The sequence below is a fragment of the Aplidium turbinatum genome, chromosome 5, assembly GCF_918807975.1.
Source record: "Aplidium turbinatum chromosome 5, kaAplTurb1.1, whole genome shotgun sequence".
NCBI lineage: Eukaryota > Metazoa > Chordata > Ascidiacea > Aplousobranchia > Polyclinidae > Aplidium > Aplidium turbinatum.
The window spans coordinates 12799196-12815501 of NC_137476.1; the positions used below are offsets into that span (position 1 = coordinate 12799196).

Below are 16306 nucleotides of genomic sequence, written 5' to 3' on the forward strand. Positions count from 1 at the left end.
CTGAAATTTTGTTGCTCTTCTTGCCGTAGTTCCTCCCTGCATCTTTCACATTCGGTATTATCAGTGTGTTACTATATTTTGTACAACATATCAGATTATTTTTTCAAAAAACTTATGACAGATCAAAATTTGTCAGAAAATATGCTGAATTTTAACAAAAATGTGTGTATATTTTGGTTTTTTGGCTATAACTCGTTTTGTATCGTCAATAGAGCAAACTTTCTTCTTAGGACAGATAGAAACATGATGTTTTGGCAGCTTTTGAGCTATATATCATGACTCTACGACCAGTGGTTACCAAGATAGGCAATTTTACCCCTTCGCGCGCATAAATTGGGGGTTGCCGGCTGGAAAATGGGGGCAATCCCCTAAAGTCAATTTTTAATGAAGTTTTAGGTCATTTGTCGGGATTTAAAAACTCCGTTTTTTTCGATTTAAACAAAAAACTTTTTTCACTCCACCCTAGTATACACACGCCTTGGTATTTTTGCCATGATGACTAAGGAAGTATCTCTACGTCCAAGGTTAAAAGGTAGCCTATTTCAAGCAAAAAAAAAATGTTACTTAAATACCGTAATACCTGAATGCACTACTTATAATATATACCTAAATAAATACCTGAATGCACTATTACTTAGCGCTGCCTACTCCTAGAAGGCAATTTCGCATCCCGTAGTCTACTACTAGAAATCCTTGTAGCCTACGATTGCAGCATGTCTTCTTGCTAATAGGCTAATCTATGTTCACAGCAATTTATTTAGTGGTAGGCCTACTGCTTAGCTTAGAGTATCTTTGTTGATACGAATCAACTTTCAGTGCCTTTTCAAGAATAACTTCTAGCGAGAAAATTGCAACATCGACAAGACTTTGTTTAATAATAGTTACGTAGCCCATGCCATATTACCTCGTTTGTTGTAGCATCCGTGTGAATTCGAACTTTGCATCCCTCGTTTCGACCAACACAACGCCAAAACTTCTTAGTTTTATCGACACTCATTTTTTCAAATGTAGGCCTATACATTAGGCTGGCCCCTTTTTGGGTGATTTTGGAAATTGATTAGGCCTGGGTGTTAAATTTTTGCTTTGACCCAAAAAAATGAGATTCCCAAAATTTTTTTGGATTTGAACCATGTCTAGACCCTGCCCCGGGCCCCGGTCCGTCTCGCCAGTTGACGAAATTTAAAACAGCTGTAACTTTTACAATATTCATGTTAATAATGTCATGTAAGTACTCATTTTCATTGGTTTTTCATGGAGAACAAGAATCTAAAGGTTTTTGATACATATGGCATGATTTAGAAATCTTGTTTTTTTGTAATTATTTGAAAAATTACTGTTATTACGCTTATTAGCCTTATTTTGCATAGCAATGTCTGAAACAACTGCCTTTGTGTTTACTGTATTTATTCTCTTGATTTCAGCATAGTATTGTAAGGTTTGTCAACTTTTTAATATGGATGAGAGAAAAAGAAGAAAAATTGCAAAAGATCCGCTTGATATCGGCATGTACCAACCCATGAGTCAGTCAATGCTTCCGCTTAAGCTACATGTCCTGAGGCATTATCTGTATCTGCGAAATATTAAGTACACAAATGATGTAGGACAAACTGTGCTCTACAATGAAGTTTATGACTGCATTTGTAAAATCTACACAGCTGCATCGTAAAATCTAAAATCTACATCAGCTCATTTTTTTCTTTAGCAGTGCCCCAGAAATATTTCCATCATTCACCATCATGCACATTTGATAAAGATATTTTGCATCTGTTGACAAACTATTTTCGACTTCTTTGCTTAGCAATGGAAATTCTGCAAGCTTGAGAGGATCAAACTTCTGGCAAGGCTGCTGCCAGCTGACCAATTGGTCCAGAAAAGCTACTTGGGCCTGTTGTTGAACCATCAAGTTTTTCAAACTGCTTGCGTAGTGGCAGTTCACAATGATACAACATGCATACTACTCGTTGACACGGTCTTGCCAGCCTTTGTTCAATGCATGCCATTGAACCCCCTTTCAACCCAGTGTTGCAGCTTGTTCCGTCACAGCCTAACACACAGATATCCCCAGCATCAACCTCCAATGATTCCAAGAAGTCCAAGGTGCTATCAGCTACACATTTACCTGTTGAGAAAAGTGTCATTGTTAGAAATATCCATCCAAGAACAGAAGCAGTCTTTCATAGGCTACTTTAGTTCACTTTGTATCATGTGTACTGTAGTAGTCCAGTTTTAATCCGGTGATGTCCCCGTTACCGAGGGTGGCCGGATTCACCTCTAAGTGCCGCAATCGTCTTCACACCCTGCCTCCACATCGATCTGTCTAACGCGTCCTCTCTTGTCAAGCCCACCTTGCTGCTTTCTTCCTCAACTTGCTTTTTCCATGTTTTCTTTGGTCTTCCTTGTTTTCTACGACCCTCCACTCGCAACTCCAGCGCTCTTCTCAAAACATCATCTTCATCCCTTCTCAAAACATGCCCATACCACCTCACTCCATTCGCTTTTGCCAACTTATCAACACTCTCATTCAACCCAAGCAAGCTCTTAAGTTCTTCGGTATTCCTTTTGTCCATCAGCTTTACACCACACATTGCTCTCACTAGTTATGCTTTATATGGCTATCCAGCTCCTTTAGTTCAACAGATAATATAAAATCATATGCATTACATACCAGTCCCACTTTCAGGGCTGCAAAATCCCAGATAAGTATCGTCAGGCTGTGAAACAACAGAGTAGTTAAAAACTAGCTTAGCACCATACCAAACATACCATATACAGCATTTTGTCTCATTTCACTTATCTGTTGTCTCCGTGCTTTTTCCCTCTGACCAAAGACTTATTTTCTGGTTACCACTGATTGGTAACCAATGTCTTGGTTATAAGCAGTTAAAATTTTCGCTACCTGCTCTTCACCAACATTGATCTGCGCTGCAACAACAGCTGTGTTTTGCAGTGATTGTGTGAAGTATGAAGAGCTAGAAGCTGACTGGTGTTCCTGACAAGTTTCTTCTTCCCATAGTTCGGAGCTACTTGCACTGCTCTTTTCAGATCCGCTTCCTCGACAAGAGCTGCTCTCTTCGTGGCATTCCAACGTTGATAGTTCCGGTTGAAGACTGGTCAGCTGGAGTTGATTTCTGAGTTTACGCTGATATTTAGCAGTTTGTTGTTTGTCAACAGAGAAGGAATTCATCATTTTCCTGTCAGTGCACTGGTCATTGTAAAATTCTCTCTCTGGTATTGGTACATCAGTTGTACTTTTAAGAATAGAGAAAATCAAACTTAGATGATCTGTGAAGTCAAGAATTCGTTTGGGATTTTTTCTTTTGTTAACTTCCTTCCTCATTTTTTCTAGGTCTTGCATTTCGGCTATTATTCTTACTTTTTGTTGCTGGAATGGATGTAGATTTTACAAATGCAGTCATAAACTTCATTTTAGAGCACAGTTTGTCCTACATCATTTGTGTATATACTTAATATTTCGCAAATACAGATAATGCCTCAGGACATCTAGCTTAAGCGGAAGCATTGACTGACTCATGGGTTGGTACATACCAATATCAAGCGGATCTTTTGCAATTTTTCTTCTTTTTCTCTCATCCATATTAAAAATTTGACAAACCTTACAATACTATGCTGAAATCAAGAGAATAAATACAGTAAACACAAAGGCAGTTGTTTCAGACATTGCTATGCAAAATGAGGCTAATAAGCGTAATAACAGTAATTTTTCAAATAATTACAAAAAAACAAGATTTCTAAATCATGCCATATGTATCAAAAACCTTTAGATTCTTGTTCTCCATAAAAAACCAATGAAAATGAGTACTTACATGACATTATTAACATGAATATTGTAAAAGTTACAGCTGTTTTAAATTTCGTCAACTGGCGAGACGGACCGGGGCCCGGGGCAGGGTCTAGACATGGTTCAAATCCAAAAAAATTTTGGGAATCTCATTTTTTTGGGTCAAAGCAAAAATTTAACACCCAGGCCTAATCAATTTCCAAAATTACCCAAAAAGGGGCCAGCCTACTATACATGAAGCCATCAGCAGCATTTTTTTCACGATTAAGTGAAGTTGAAATAGTCGAAGCTGCCATATCAATCTTTGCTTTATGATGTAGCAAACTTACCAAACTTCGGTGCAAATGAAGTGCTCAGATCCAACGTCGGCTTATATGCAGGGCAATTAGAGCAGTAGACCACCTGATCTCCGCAGGACACGTACTTCTGGAGTAGAAGTTGCCGGTTTAAAGGCGCAGCTTTGTGCAGTCTGTTACCTTTAAGAATTACTCCTACTGGAGACGGATAGATCGTGTGGACATGAGGTGCGGGAAAACGCTCTACTACTCTTGATATTAACACATCTCTACAGGACATTTGCAATGCATCCTGAACACAAGTTGCAGCCAGATGGAACTTTACTTAATCTGTTATCTTTCGCAATTACTTCTGTTTGGGATAGATTGGCCGTGTGACGAGAACGCGTAAGACGCTCTACTACTGTTCACATGAATACATTTCTACAGGGCATATAGGCTACACCTTGGCTACAAGTTGCAAGCATAATGGTGAGACTTCGCGCGTTATTAAACCTAGTCGGGGTTTTGACGAAAAACTAAGTTACTCTTCACTCAAGCCTACCACCCGCTTGAATACAGGCTACGGTACATTTTTTACTGATGTTCAGTGTAGTTATTATTTGACCTAACTAAAAGAAAAAAGTTAACTCATACGTTTGGAAACTTGAATAATTTATTGATAAAACTTTCACCGACGCAAACCTGGCCGGTTTAAGCAGCTTCACTCACTGAAGCCATGACATATTTTTCTCTTCAATATAACATTTTGTGTGAAAAGCATTTCCGGTTCAAGTAGCTTCACCCATATAATTTTCTGTTTAATATAACATTTTGTGTGAAAAAGCATTGCCGGTTTAAGCAACTTCACTCACTGAAGCCATGACATATTTTTCTCTTTAGTATAACATTTTGTGTGTAAAGCATTGCCGGTTCAAGCAGCTTCACCCATATATTTTTCTGTTTAATGTAACATTTTGTGTGAAAAAGCATTGCCGGTTTAAGCAGCTTCACCCATATATTTTTCTGTTTAATATAACATTTTGTGTGAAAAAGCATTGCCAGTTTAAGCAACTTCACTCACTGAAACCATGACCAACAACGCACATGCATTAGCAAAACAATATATTTTCCTGTTCAATATAATATTTTGTGTGAAAAGCATTGCCCTACGCCCCTCCCTGCCAAGCTGATACAATCTACAAACTTCACTAGGAATAGCACCTAAATGAACGAGCGCCACAGTGCTCCGCACCTAAATATCCAGACGCCACAGTGTGCGCGCCTATTAGACCAGCGCCTAACTGTCAGCGCCTAAAAGACGTGGACCCCTTTTCTCTATGTACAATAATTTTCTATATATTTTTTAAGAACTTTCTTGATCGCATCAATGTTCCACATTCGACATTTTCAACCAAAATGCTTTAATCATCTTCATCAATCCTTTTCGCTGTCGAAAATTATTTTCAAGAAAAATACCCATTACTATGGGGAGATGTTGCATCATTACCTCTTCCTCTAGATATATACTGCTGTTATGTTTTTAACCTTATCCTCTTCTTTGACCAGACCATAACCAACCATTGTCCTGTGGCCACCAGATTCATATATGACCAACTTTTCCACATCATGCTTTTATTATATAATATTTTTATTTGTGTAAAAAATGAAAATTGAAATTGCTACCGTGGCAAATCAAATTACTACCATATTTAAAAAAAAACAATTATTTTAGCAAGAAATAACAAAGTCTCGCATCATTCATGTATATATTGCAGAATTTGAGACTTGCATCAATCATGTATCACAGCCTAGGAATTGCGTCATTCGGACTGTGTTTCCTCTCCAACATGCAACTATCACATCAGCAAAAAGCTGTGTATCCTCTCCAACATGCAACTACTTACTAAGATTGGGATTGTCTCGTTAAAAGCATGATTTCAGTTTCAAAATAGCAGATATATATAGGGTGATCAAGCCAAGGGTAGACAAATATTTATTGAAATAACAGTACATCCAAACAGGAAAAAATTTACACATATAAAGAAAAATACAAAGTATAAATAAACAAAATGTATATACTCTTATTTTTCAATATACCGGTATCCTCCCTTTGCCTTCACCAAATGCCTTAGTCTGTTGTGCACTCGACTGCATGAGGCACGTATGGTGTACAGGGCCGGAATACCATTAGGCTAATTAGGCTGTAGCCTTAGGCTAGGGTGTTGCGATTTTTAAAAAAATTTTTTTCGAAAAGTAAAGTGATGACTCCAGAAGCTGTTAACATTGCGACAGCATCGGTTAATACAGAAAAACTACTTTTAACCAATCCTGCATTCTTTGACATTACCAGTCAGTGCTCTCCTTGCCTTTCAGTTGGTTCACCAGGCCACTGGATGTCTTTTAAAGACAATCAAATGGCAACTGAAAGGTTGATAGGAAATTTGACCAGATGCATTCAAAACAGAAAGGTGAAAGACAGCGACGATAATATGACAGATGCTGAGATGAAAGCAACAGACAATAAAGTTAGAGCATAATTATGCTCTCACTATGACGTCAGAAGCAAGTCATAAATACTGTGAAGACTGGAGACACTTGATAAAACTTGTTTTTAACACCTTTCTTAGGACTCGCTTTGCATTGGATCGTGTATTTCGTTTGTTTAATGTAAGTTACAATTTTTTACAACTTTTACTATGGTTAGTTTTTATTTCATTTCTAATTTTCTAGTGCTAAAAAGTTTGCTTATTTCCAAATGGATTGTGGCCAAAATTCTGGTTAATATGATGTGGTACTTGACCTTTTAATATGGGGCCAAGCATTCAAGCAGTCTACCAGTCGTGGGGCCCAGTCCAACAAAAGACTTGTAATAGAACCCTAAAAGGGTTTCCAGTGTTGAAGTGGTCAGACAATATGTCTGAAGGACATACGTGTGGTCCCTCTGGTTCATATGCATAAATAAATATTAAAAAAAGTGAATTGAATGCAAAGTTTTATGTTTTGCTAATTGCTCGCTAATTTTCTTCAAATTTTGAGATTAGTGTGATCTTTGCTTTGTTGGTAAGATTAAAATTCAGAAGGTACGGTAATTCTGCGCATCCTCAAATTGAAAGTAAGAGTGGTTGCATGTAGGGCTTGTAGGCTAACAATCACTAAAAATTTGTTTTTATGTCTAAGTGGCCTTTTATTTTATGTTGTTTACGAGGCAGTCCATTATAATACAACAAATCAATGCAACCACTAGGTTGCAGAATAAGATGGTTCAAATATATATATGTTGTAGCCCAAGTCCATCAAAAATTTACTTTTCAAAATCAGGTAAGTGGTTGCCGAGTTAGAGACTTGGGCCGTCACTAGGTGGTGCACTTCATCCGCATAACTAATTTTTGATTTTGGACACTATACTAAAGGTAGAAAGATGGTTGAAGTGTCTATTCCACCATTTTTGAGGATGCAGAATCCAAAAATGGCTTTCTTTTTGGTCTAAACCAAGTATTTTAGGAGGTATTGGACGTTTGTAAAAATTAGTTGTATTAATGGAATGCCTCTAACCTATTCTGCAAAATAAGAAAAAAAACTACTTTTAATCAGTTGCCTAAAAATTTTCAAAATCCTATCAATCTCATTTTTGTTTATTGCAGCTCATTCTACATTCAATTCCGACAAAAATGATATGTAACATGACATATCTATCATTTATAATGTAGATTTCACAACAATTTAAAAATGTTGCCATTCGCGACCAAAAATGAACTTTTCGGGGTAAGCGTGGGACCCCTAAATATTAATATTTTTAAATAAAAATTTTTTTGGTGTGGTTTTGGAAGATTTCCCACCTTACAATCATACTTCCAACATAGGTTGTAAAATTTGCAACACCCTACCTTAGGCCCTGGAAAAATTCGGCCCTCAATTTTTTTAAGGTTAAATTTTTGTAAGGCTGATGGTGATACAGATCCAGTACCAGTGCAGTTTTTGCTTAAAAACGAATGACTGAGTTGAGTCAATATATAAGAAGAGCCCATTTCCATAAGCACGTAGGCCCCACTTTTACCGTTTACCGAACGATTAGAGCAGGGGTTCTTAAGCTGAAATTTTGGTTAGAGCAGGGGTTCTTAAGCTGGGGGTCGCGAGCCGTTTTTTGGAGGGTTGCAAGGCGCTTGAAATTTCAGCGTATAGTTTTCAATACTTTTTTGCCAGAAAAGATTAAAAACTGTGTTTTTTTCGCAAACGACCATTTCTTTACTTGAGGTTATTATATCGTTTAAGCTTTCAGACGTTGCAAGGCTTTAACTATAAGAAGCATTCAATATTTTTCACCAAGTTTTTGTACGTTGTTTTGTGCAGACTGAAGTCAACCAGAAACCACGCTATGGTGAAAAAGCAAAACTATGTAGAATCCTATGCAAAATACAGATTTCTCAATATCGTTTTCAATGGCATTGAAAACAATTCAGTGTCGGCTATTTTGTTTGAAAGTTCTTTCAGCAACAGGTGCACGCATTGACAAAGTTAATGTTAAAAATATGCAGCATCAACCATCTCACTGAAATTGATTTAAATAAATCCATAATAGATTGCAATAAATTGCATGGGATTTTCTTCACCAGTTGAAGTTACCTCACCCCAAACCATCCCAGGGGCTGGTTTCTGTCTGCGGAACATCAGCCTTTGATTCAGTGGGATATCTTCTTTATTCTTTGCATAAATACGGTCATTCTGATGATGATGCACACACTGGACAGTGAATAACTTTTCGTCTGACGTCTGTCCAAAGAACTGGTGACTGCGTGCCTCATGCAGTCAAATGCACAACAAACTAAGGCGTTTGGTGAAAACAAGGGGAGTACGAATGAAAAATAAGAGTACCGGTACTAAATAAGAGTTTTGTTTATTTATACTTTTCTTTGTATTTTTCTTCATTAGGTGTAATTTTTTTCCTGTTTGGATGTTATTTCAATAAATATTTGTCTACACTTGGCTTGATCAATGATCACCCTGTATAATATTCTACTGTAGAAGGACATCTTTTCTGAAACTTGACAACCCATAACATAAGGGTCCACGTCTTTTAGGCGCAGACAATTAGGCGCCGGTCAAATAGGCGCGCAGCCGCGCACACTGTGGCGTCAGGATATTTAGGTGCGGAGCACTGTGGTGCCCGTTCATTTAGGTGCTAGCCTATTCCTAGTAAAGTCTGCAGATTGTATCAGCTTAGTTTCGGCAAGACCTCGTCGGGATTTTGACGGAAAACTAAGTTACTCTTCATTCATGCCACCACCCGCTTGAATATAGGCTACGGTATATTTTTACTGATGTTTAGTGTAGTTATTATTTGACTTAACTAAAAGTGAACTCAGTCATGTTCGGAAACTGGAATAATTTATTGATAAAGTTTTTGCCGACGCAAACCTGGACTAACAACAAATAAATGTCGAACACGCGCATTAAAAAAACCATATATTTTTCTGTTCAATATAACATTTTGTGTGAAAAGCCTTGCCAGTTTAAGCAGCTTCACTCAAGGAAGCCATGACATATTTTTCTGGTCAATACAACATTTTGTGTGAAAAGCATTGCCGGATAAAGCAGCTTCACTCACAGAAGCCATGACTAACAACAAATAAATGCACGCGCATTAACAAAACAACATATTTTTCTGTTCAATATAACAGTTTGTGCGCAAAGCATTGCCCTACCTGCCAAGCTGTTACAATCTGCATACTTCACTAGGAATAGCACCTAAATGAACGAGCGCCACAGTGATATGCACCTAAATATCCAGACGCCACAGTGTGGGCGCCTATTTGACCGGCGCCTAACTGTCTGCGCCTAAAAGACTTGCTCCCTAACATAACCATTAACCATCAACACTGCAAAATGTCCAACCGATTTTTATTAAGATTACAATTCATACTAAAAATATATGACACAACATAATAGTAAGATACAAAGCAACTATATGTTAGTAATGAAACATCTATCGACAGTTGGCTGACCTGATTAGCATCCATAAACTGCAGACCAAAGTAATCAACTTCCACCAAATCAAGATGATAAGATATAACTTGCTGATAAAGAACTTCTCCGAGAGCTTTTCTCTAAAAGTAAAAACAAATTACAAAAAGGATCTTTGATATTTTGGATTTGAAGATAAGGCTAAAAAGTAAAGAAAAAGCACTGTGTAATCTTACTTGAATAAACCCAATAAATCAAATGCATTTCAAACTACATAGCAGACACCTTGCTGTAGCATTGAGCATAGCTCACCGTTCCAGCAGTTTGAGCACTCATTGCAAGGTGGGTGAATGTATCCAAATGTGGTTCCTTGAGTACCACAAATAGAAAAATCACCACGCTGAATTACTTATATATATATAAATACCGGCGTATTGTAATAATGCGTTCAAGTCTGGTGTACATTTACTGCACTGATGAGACCGGTCGAAACAGTGGTGTCCTGCCTATAGTTATATAAATATAGACAAATAATTCCGTAAACCGAGCAACATGTATGCATAAAATTTAGGAATTTTACAAAGGTATTTCATCAATCATTACAAGACTTTAAAAAGTTCTGCAGATCTTCGGATATAAGAGAACTGTTTCAAAGCCATAAAAACACTTTAGTACGATAGTGAAGGAGAAACAAACTGCAGACCACATAATCTGTAACTGCAACATCTGCCATGTGCCAAATGGTGCGGAACGGCTTGTTTCGGCGAGTCCGATTCGGCGAACTCCTTATGTGGCGACAGTCTTTTTCGGCGAGTTCCCTATTTGGCGATTTTTTGAAAATCCAACGACGCCTTCTGTTTATTTAGAGAATTTTGTATTTTATTCCACAATATCGTTTTTTTTTGCATTCCGACAAAGAAAAATAAATTTAAATGAAATTTAGCGAAAAGTGTTTGAACTATTAAATTAAAATGTTTGCTCACATAAAATTGACATTTATCTTACGTCATCCACCTTCTTTGCGTCATGTTTATGTCATTCGTCATGTCATTCATTTTTTAAATATGCTATTTGTTGATTTTATATGATATTTCAAATATATTTTACATCAAAACAACCTTTTTCACAAAACGATGCTGTAACTCAAAACAGTCAAAGAATTTTTAATGTCAACAAAACTTTTGACTGTAATGTAAAGGCAATTACATCGTTTTAACGTCGCCAGAGGTTGAAATCGTGTACAAAAGGAAACTTTTGCTGATTCGATTTGTTCAAAGAACCCAATTAGCCTAACAGTTTGTAGTTACATTGATTCAATGTCTGAATATTGAATAATATTCAATCGTTGGATTTACAGAAGGCGTCGTTGGATTTTCAAAAAATCGCCCAATAGTAGCAGACCCCAAATGGTGTGCGGGAACTGGATCACGAATCAATTCAGTGGCTGCTCGAAACTTGCCCAAACATCTAGACCGAGTCGCCACCACTGCCCAAGGGCGGAATATGGCCCGTTTCGGCTAGTTTCCTATTCAGCTACAGTTTTGAATTGCATTTTGTTTTTATTTCACAATATCGTTTCTTTTGCATTGCGACAAAGAAAAATAAGTTGAAATGAAATTCAGCGCAAAACGTTTGAACTATTAAATTGAAATGTTTGCTCACATAAAAGCGACATGCATCCTACGCCACCGTCTGTATGCAAACTTAGAATATATTAGAATCCTCAACTATTACAAAATTCCAAATCCAACAACGCCTGTTTATTTAGAGAATGTTGCATTTTATTCCATAATATCGTTTCTAAGTTGAAATTATTGAAGGTTTAGATGAGTGGGGTTTAGACCTAACCACTGAGATCTTAAATCATCTTTATGGCACCAGAAACATCCCTAGTGATATGGTACGTTCCATAAATATTCATAACTTTACCAAAGAAAACCGAAGCAACGGAATCGGTTCACGACAACTGGGCGAGACAAAGTGGGCGATACCCACTTAGGCAAGACCAGGTGCTTCGTGAAACTCAGCGTGAGAACTCTCATTGCCTCCCTTCCACAAATCAACCATTGTATTTTAAAGTAAAAATTAAAAGTCATATTTTATACTGACAAGCTTTGATAACGGTTAGGGAGCGTTCATAACTGACTTAAACCACTCTTTGGCCATTCGTTTGTCTCTTTTCTGAGAGGTTTCTCTTCAGCTTCACGATAAACGCTGACGCCTCAGTTTGCAAAATAATGTGTCAAGATGATGTCACAATGCATCAATGTCACAATTAACATCAAACAGCAAGCGCTATTACTAGACTACTGTCACAATCAATGTGCTAGGTCTTACAACGAGCCGCTTGTATCTCGGCGTGCTGTTTTGATTGTAAAATTCTTATGCTATAGATTATCATCGGTCATTATCCTGAAGTAACCTCTGATTACGAAATCTGTATTATGTAACGTGTATTCTAGGTCATTCGATTGCTACGTGCAGTTCTAGAGTCTTCTTTAAACTTGCTTGTTTATGCCGCTCAATGCAACGTGACCGAACGATGAGTTCGTGTGATGCAACATTACGTAACCTTCTCGAAGTTACTAGACCGAACAAACCTTTTATAAATAGTGGTGTAATTTGCGTAATGATTTATTATGATGATTATTATGGGAGTTGTATTATTATGAGTTGATTATGAGAGTTGTGTTATGGGTTGTGGATTGGTAGTTGGTGTAGAAATTATTGTTGATTGAGAGTTGAAGAAATCGAATACAAGTAGATGAGAATTGGTGCTGATATAAATTGTCTTTGAAATTAGAGTTATTTGAGAAGCCGTTCGTTAAAGTCCTTCAAGAAGTCAGATTATCATTTCACTAGTGGAACCATTCGCATTTAATTGACTGCTTTTCGGTTTGACCCATTAAACTACGTCATTGAACCTTTCCAAGTCTTTTTCCTGGTAAGAGATAGAAAGAAATCGTGACAACTACAAAAAATAATGAAAATGTTGCTTCCAATGCTTCGTGAAACTCAGCGTGAGAACTCTCATTGCCTCCCTTCCACAAATTAATCATTGTATTTTAAAGTAAAAATTAAAAGTCATATTTTTTCCGAACAGCTAAACTTTTGCTACCGTCGCCCACTTTGGCCGTCGCCCACTTGGTCGTCGCCCACTTGGTCCGTTGCCCACTTGGTCCGACGCCCACTTGGTCCGTCGCCCACTTGGTCTGTCGCCCACTTGGTCCGTCCTTGGCTCGTCGCCCACTTGACTCGTCGCTCACTTGGTCCGTCGCCCACTTGGTCCGTCGCCCACTTGGTCCGTCGCCCACTTGGCTCGTCGCCCACCTGGTCTCGCCCAAGTGGGTATCGCTCACTTTGTCTCGCCCAGTTGTCGTGTACCGCAACGGAATGCTCACTCCACAGAACAATTAGCCTTGAGAATCATCTAACAAAAATCTTACTCCGAATCATGATGAGATTGAGACCAAAACTAAAATCGGAAATTTCAACAGCACAGTTTGGATTTGTTCCAGACAAAGGGACCACAAATTGTTTATTTAGAGAATTTTGTATTTTATTGAACAATATCGTTTCTTATGCATTCTTGCATTTTATCCAGTGTTTACCTTTGAGTGCCTTCCCAGACGGCGAAATCCGTCATTTTCAAATTGATTCAACGTCTGCAGATGTTGAATCAATGTAAAAATGACGAATTTTGTTGTCTGGGTTTGTTCAAAATAAGTGCTTTACATCAAAACAAAATTTTTCATGATTAACAATAGAGGTTAATGAGATAAAGTCTCAGCGAAAACGTGTCAACAAAAAAAAGACAGTTGCCAAATAGCGTTTGACATAAAAGATGAAGTTAAAACCTAAGTGGCAGTTTAGAATAAACCTGGGTTTTGGCGTTGCATGTCTTAGTTGTTATTGAAGTTGACCATTTAAATGCTTGCATATGTTCACAGGCATAGGCGCCGACTTTTCAAAAAACCTTGGGGGGCGAGAAAGGTGATGACGTCATAACTGTAACGCTATTTTACTCAATTAAAATAGTCTTTGATTAAGCTTAGTGTCTTGTTTATATTGACAAATAGGTCACAAACCGAATTCATTAGAACCGCTGCTTGAAACGATTAGTTTTACGCATGCAGACGCAGTACGCCTAGTCGTAAAAATTTTGATATTGTTAGCTCGTAATTGGAACAGTTGGAAAACAAGACGATTCGTTTTCGTTTCGTGCGAGTGAGTAACAACGATCAAGACAGTGAAGTTATCGAAATAAAACGCAAAAAATCATGATCTCAAGCAGAGTGGAAACCCGCTATCAGTTATATTAACCTCGTTTCGCTAATTACTTACTTTCAAAGCGTTGACAACGGCGAAGTGTATTCTCTTCTGTTTTTTATCGAAAGTCTTTGTAGTCTTTTATTGAATACAGTAGGCTATATACTCGAGTAAAGGTCGAGATGTTCGCAAGTGATTTTCACCTCAAAAAGGCAAGTTCAACTAACACGTGGACATGCTGTTGTCTCCAGCTCGGCAGTTTTCAAAATGAACGCACTAAAAATCATTGTCGACGTAGATTACGGAGTGTGAAATCGCGTCGGCCTAAGTAAAAGTTTTGAATAGGTTTATTTGCAGTGATTCAAACTTAATTTTCAAATTCAATGATTTCTTGTCAATTCTAAACTTTATGCACTTGTTGAGCAATATGCAAAGCTCACGAGACAAAACAGAAAGAGCTGTTTTAAGAGATCATTTTTTTATTTTTGCGTGTAGGATATAATCGTTCTTATTATTACGTAACATTCCATGATCGTTAAAGTCGATGTCAAACCTGAGCGGCCGCATAAAACAATGATGCCAGGTTAGCTAGGTGATAATAGCGGTAAGAGACGTCGTTAATGCAGGCAATATCTGCGACCAAGACCATTAAACACCTTTTCTTTTATCGGTTTTCGATTTAATTCTCACACATTGCGAAGAAAACAATGCGTTCTGTTAAATCATAATTGTCTCACAGCGGGAAGACCTCGTTGAAAATAGCGCGTCTAATTTAGCTGGTTTACTGTCCAGCAGCGTAAGTTACTTTACCATCTACTTTGAAATTTCCATACCGTATGAGAAAGCCATGCGATCAGCTGCTGTTTTGCGGGCAAGAGCAACGTAGGCTTTTCTTGCTTTCGGCATTCTTTAAATTTTAAATTATCTAAATCTCTTTCGCGAACTTTTTATCTTTAAAACACCACTTGGAATCACCATTTTTGTTGCCCCTCAACCATAAATTTACGGGGGGCACCGCCCCCCGGCCCCCCCGGAAGTCGGCACGTATGTTCGCAGGTCGTCCATCAAAAAAAGACTGTAACCAAATAGGGAACTTGCCGAATCGGACTAGCTGAATTGGACTGTAGCCGAATAGGGAACTAGCCGAATAGTAGCAGACCCGCCCAGCGCCCAAGGTGGGTAAATCTAAAAGGCAAAGCTCCTTGACCCGTGGAGTGATGAAGAAGGTTCAAAAGAAGAAAAGTAGGCCAGCAAAATGTGTGACCAAAACTATGCATGAAGTTCTTGAAGCAAAGATACTCATAACAGGTGAGAATGAAATCAAAAAATTACAAAAGAAAAGACATTTTATCATCTTGGTTACAAACATCAATATTGTCGTTTTGACATTCTAAACATTTACTTCATTGATTTTCATGCTGAAAACGTCACACAATGTAAAAACTTAAAAAAAAGCTCACCGAAACATCCACAGAAACATCAGTGCCATCCAACAGTACAACACGGGCTGTTATGACAGACTTTCCTCTTTTTCCATCAGGCGAAGGAATATGAATTCCCGATTCAGCAACTCCATGGCTTGCAGCAGGTGGTTTTGGACGACGTCTGCCACGTCTACTAAATGTTCTTCTCAACAGACGTAACATACTTCACCAGTTTCTAAACTACCAAGCTACGGTTAATACACCACTAATCCACTATGCCTGTAAAACGGGTCTGCTACTATTCGGTGAGTCTGATTCGGTGAGTTCCAAACCTCTAACCCTAACCCCTTAACCCTAAAAATGTTAATTAGGCTAATGTTAATTAGGTTAAGGTACCCGATAATTTTTAAAAAAAATTGAAAAAATCCCGCGTTAAGGTTTCGGACTCACCGAAACGGGCCATTCCGCTGTAAAACCACTAGAAAATATATTATTTAAAACAATGAAAACTATTAATACTACAAAAAGTGCTCAATGCTCAGCAAAAAAGCAAAGCAGAGCAAATTAAATCAAATATA

General features: G+C 37.9%; 1 protein-coding gene across 1 annotated transcript in view; it reads right to left on the reverse strand.

Annotated features, from left to right (window-relative positions):
* LOC145770048 (band 4.1-like protein 5) overlaps positions 1 to 16012 on the reverse strand; it is a 50117-nt gene extending 34105 nt beyond the window's left edge. Inside the window, exons 1-2 of the mRNA XM_082581635.1 lie at positions 15765 to 16012; positions 10077 to 10178 (exon numbers count right to left, since the gene is read on the reverse strand). Of these exons, the coding sequence (XP_082437761.1) occupies positions 10077 to 10178; positions 15765 to 15950 (288 nt within the window). The 5' untranslated portion in view covers positions 15951 to 16012. The remainder of the gene's footprint in view (positions 1 to 10076; positions 10179 to 15764) is intronic.
* Positions 16013 to 16306: the final 294 nt, after the last annotated feature.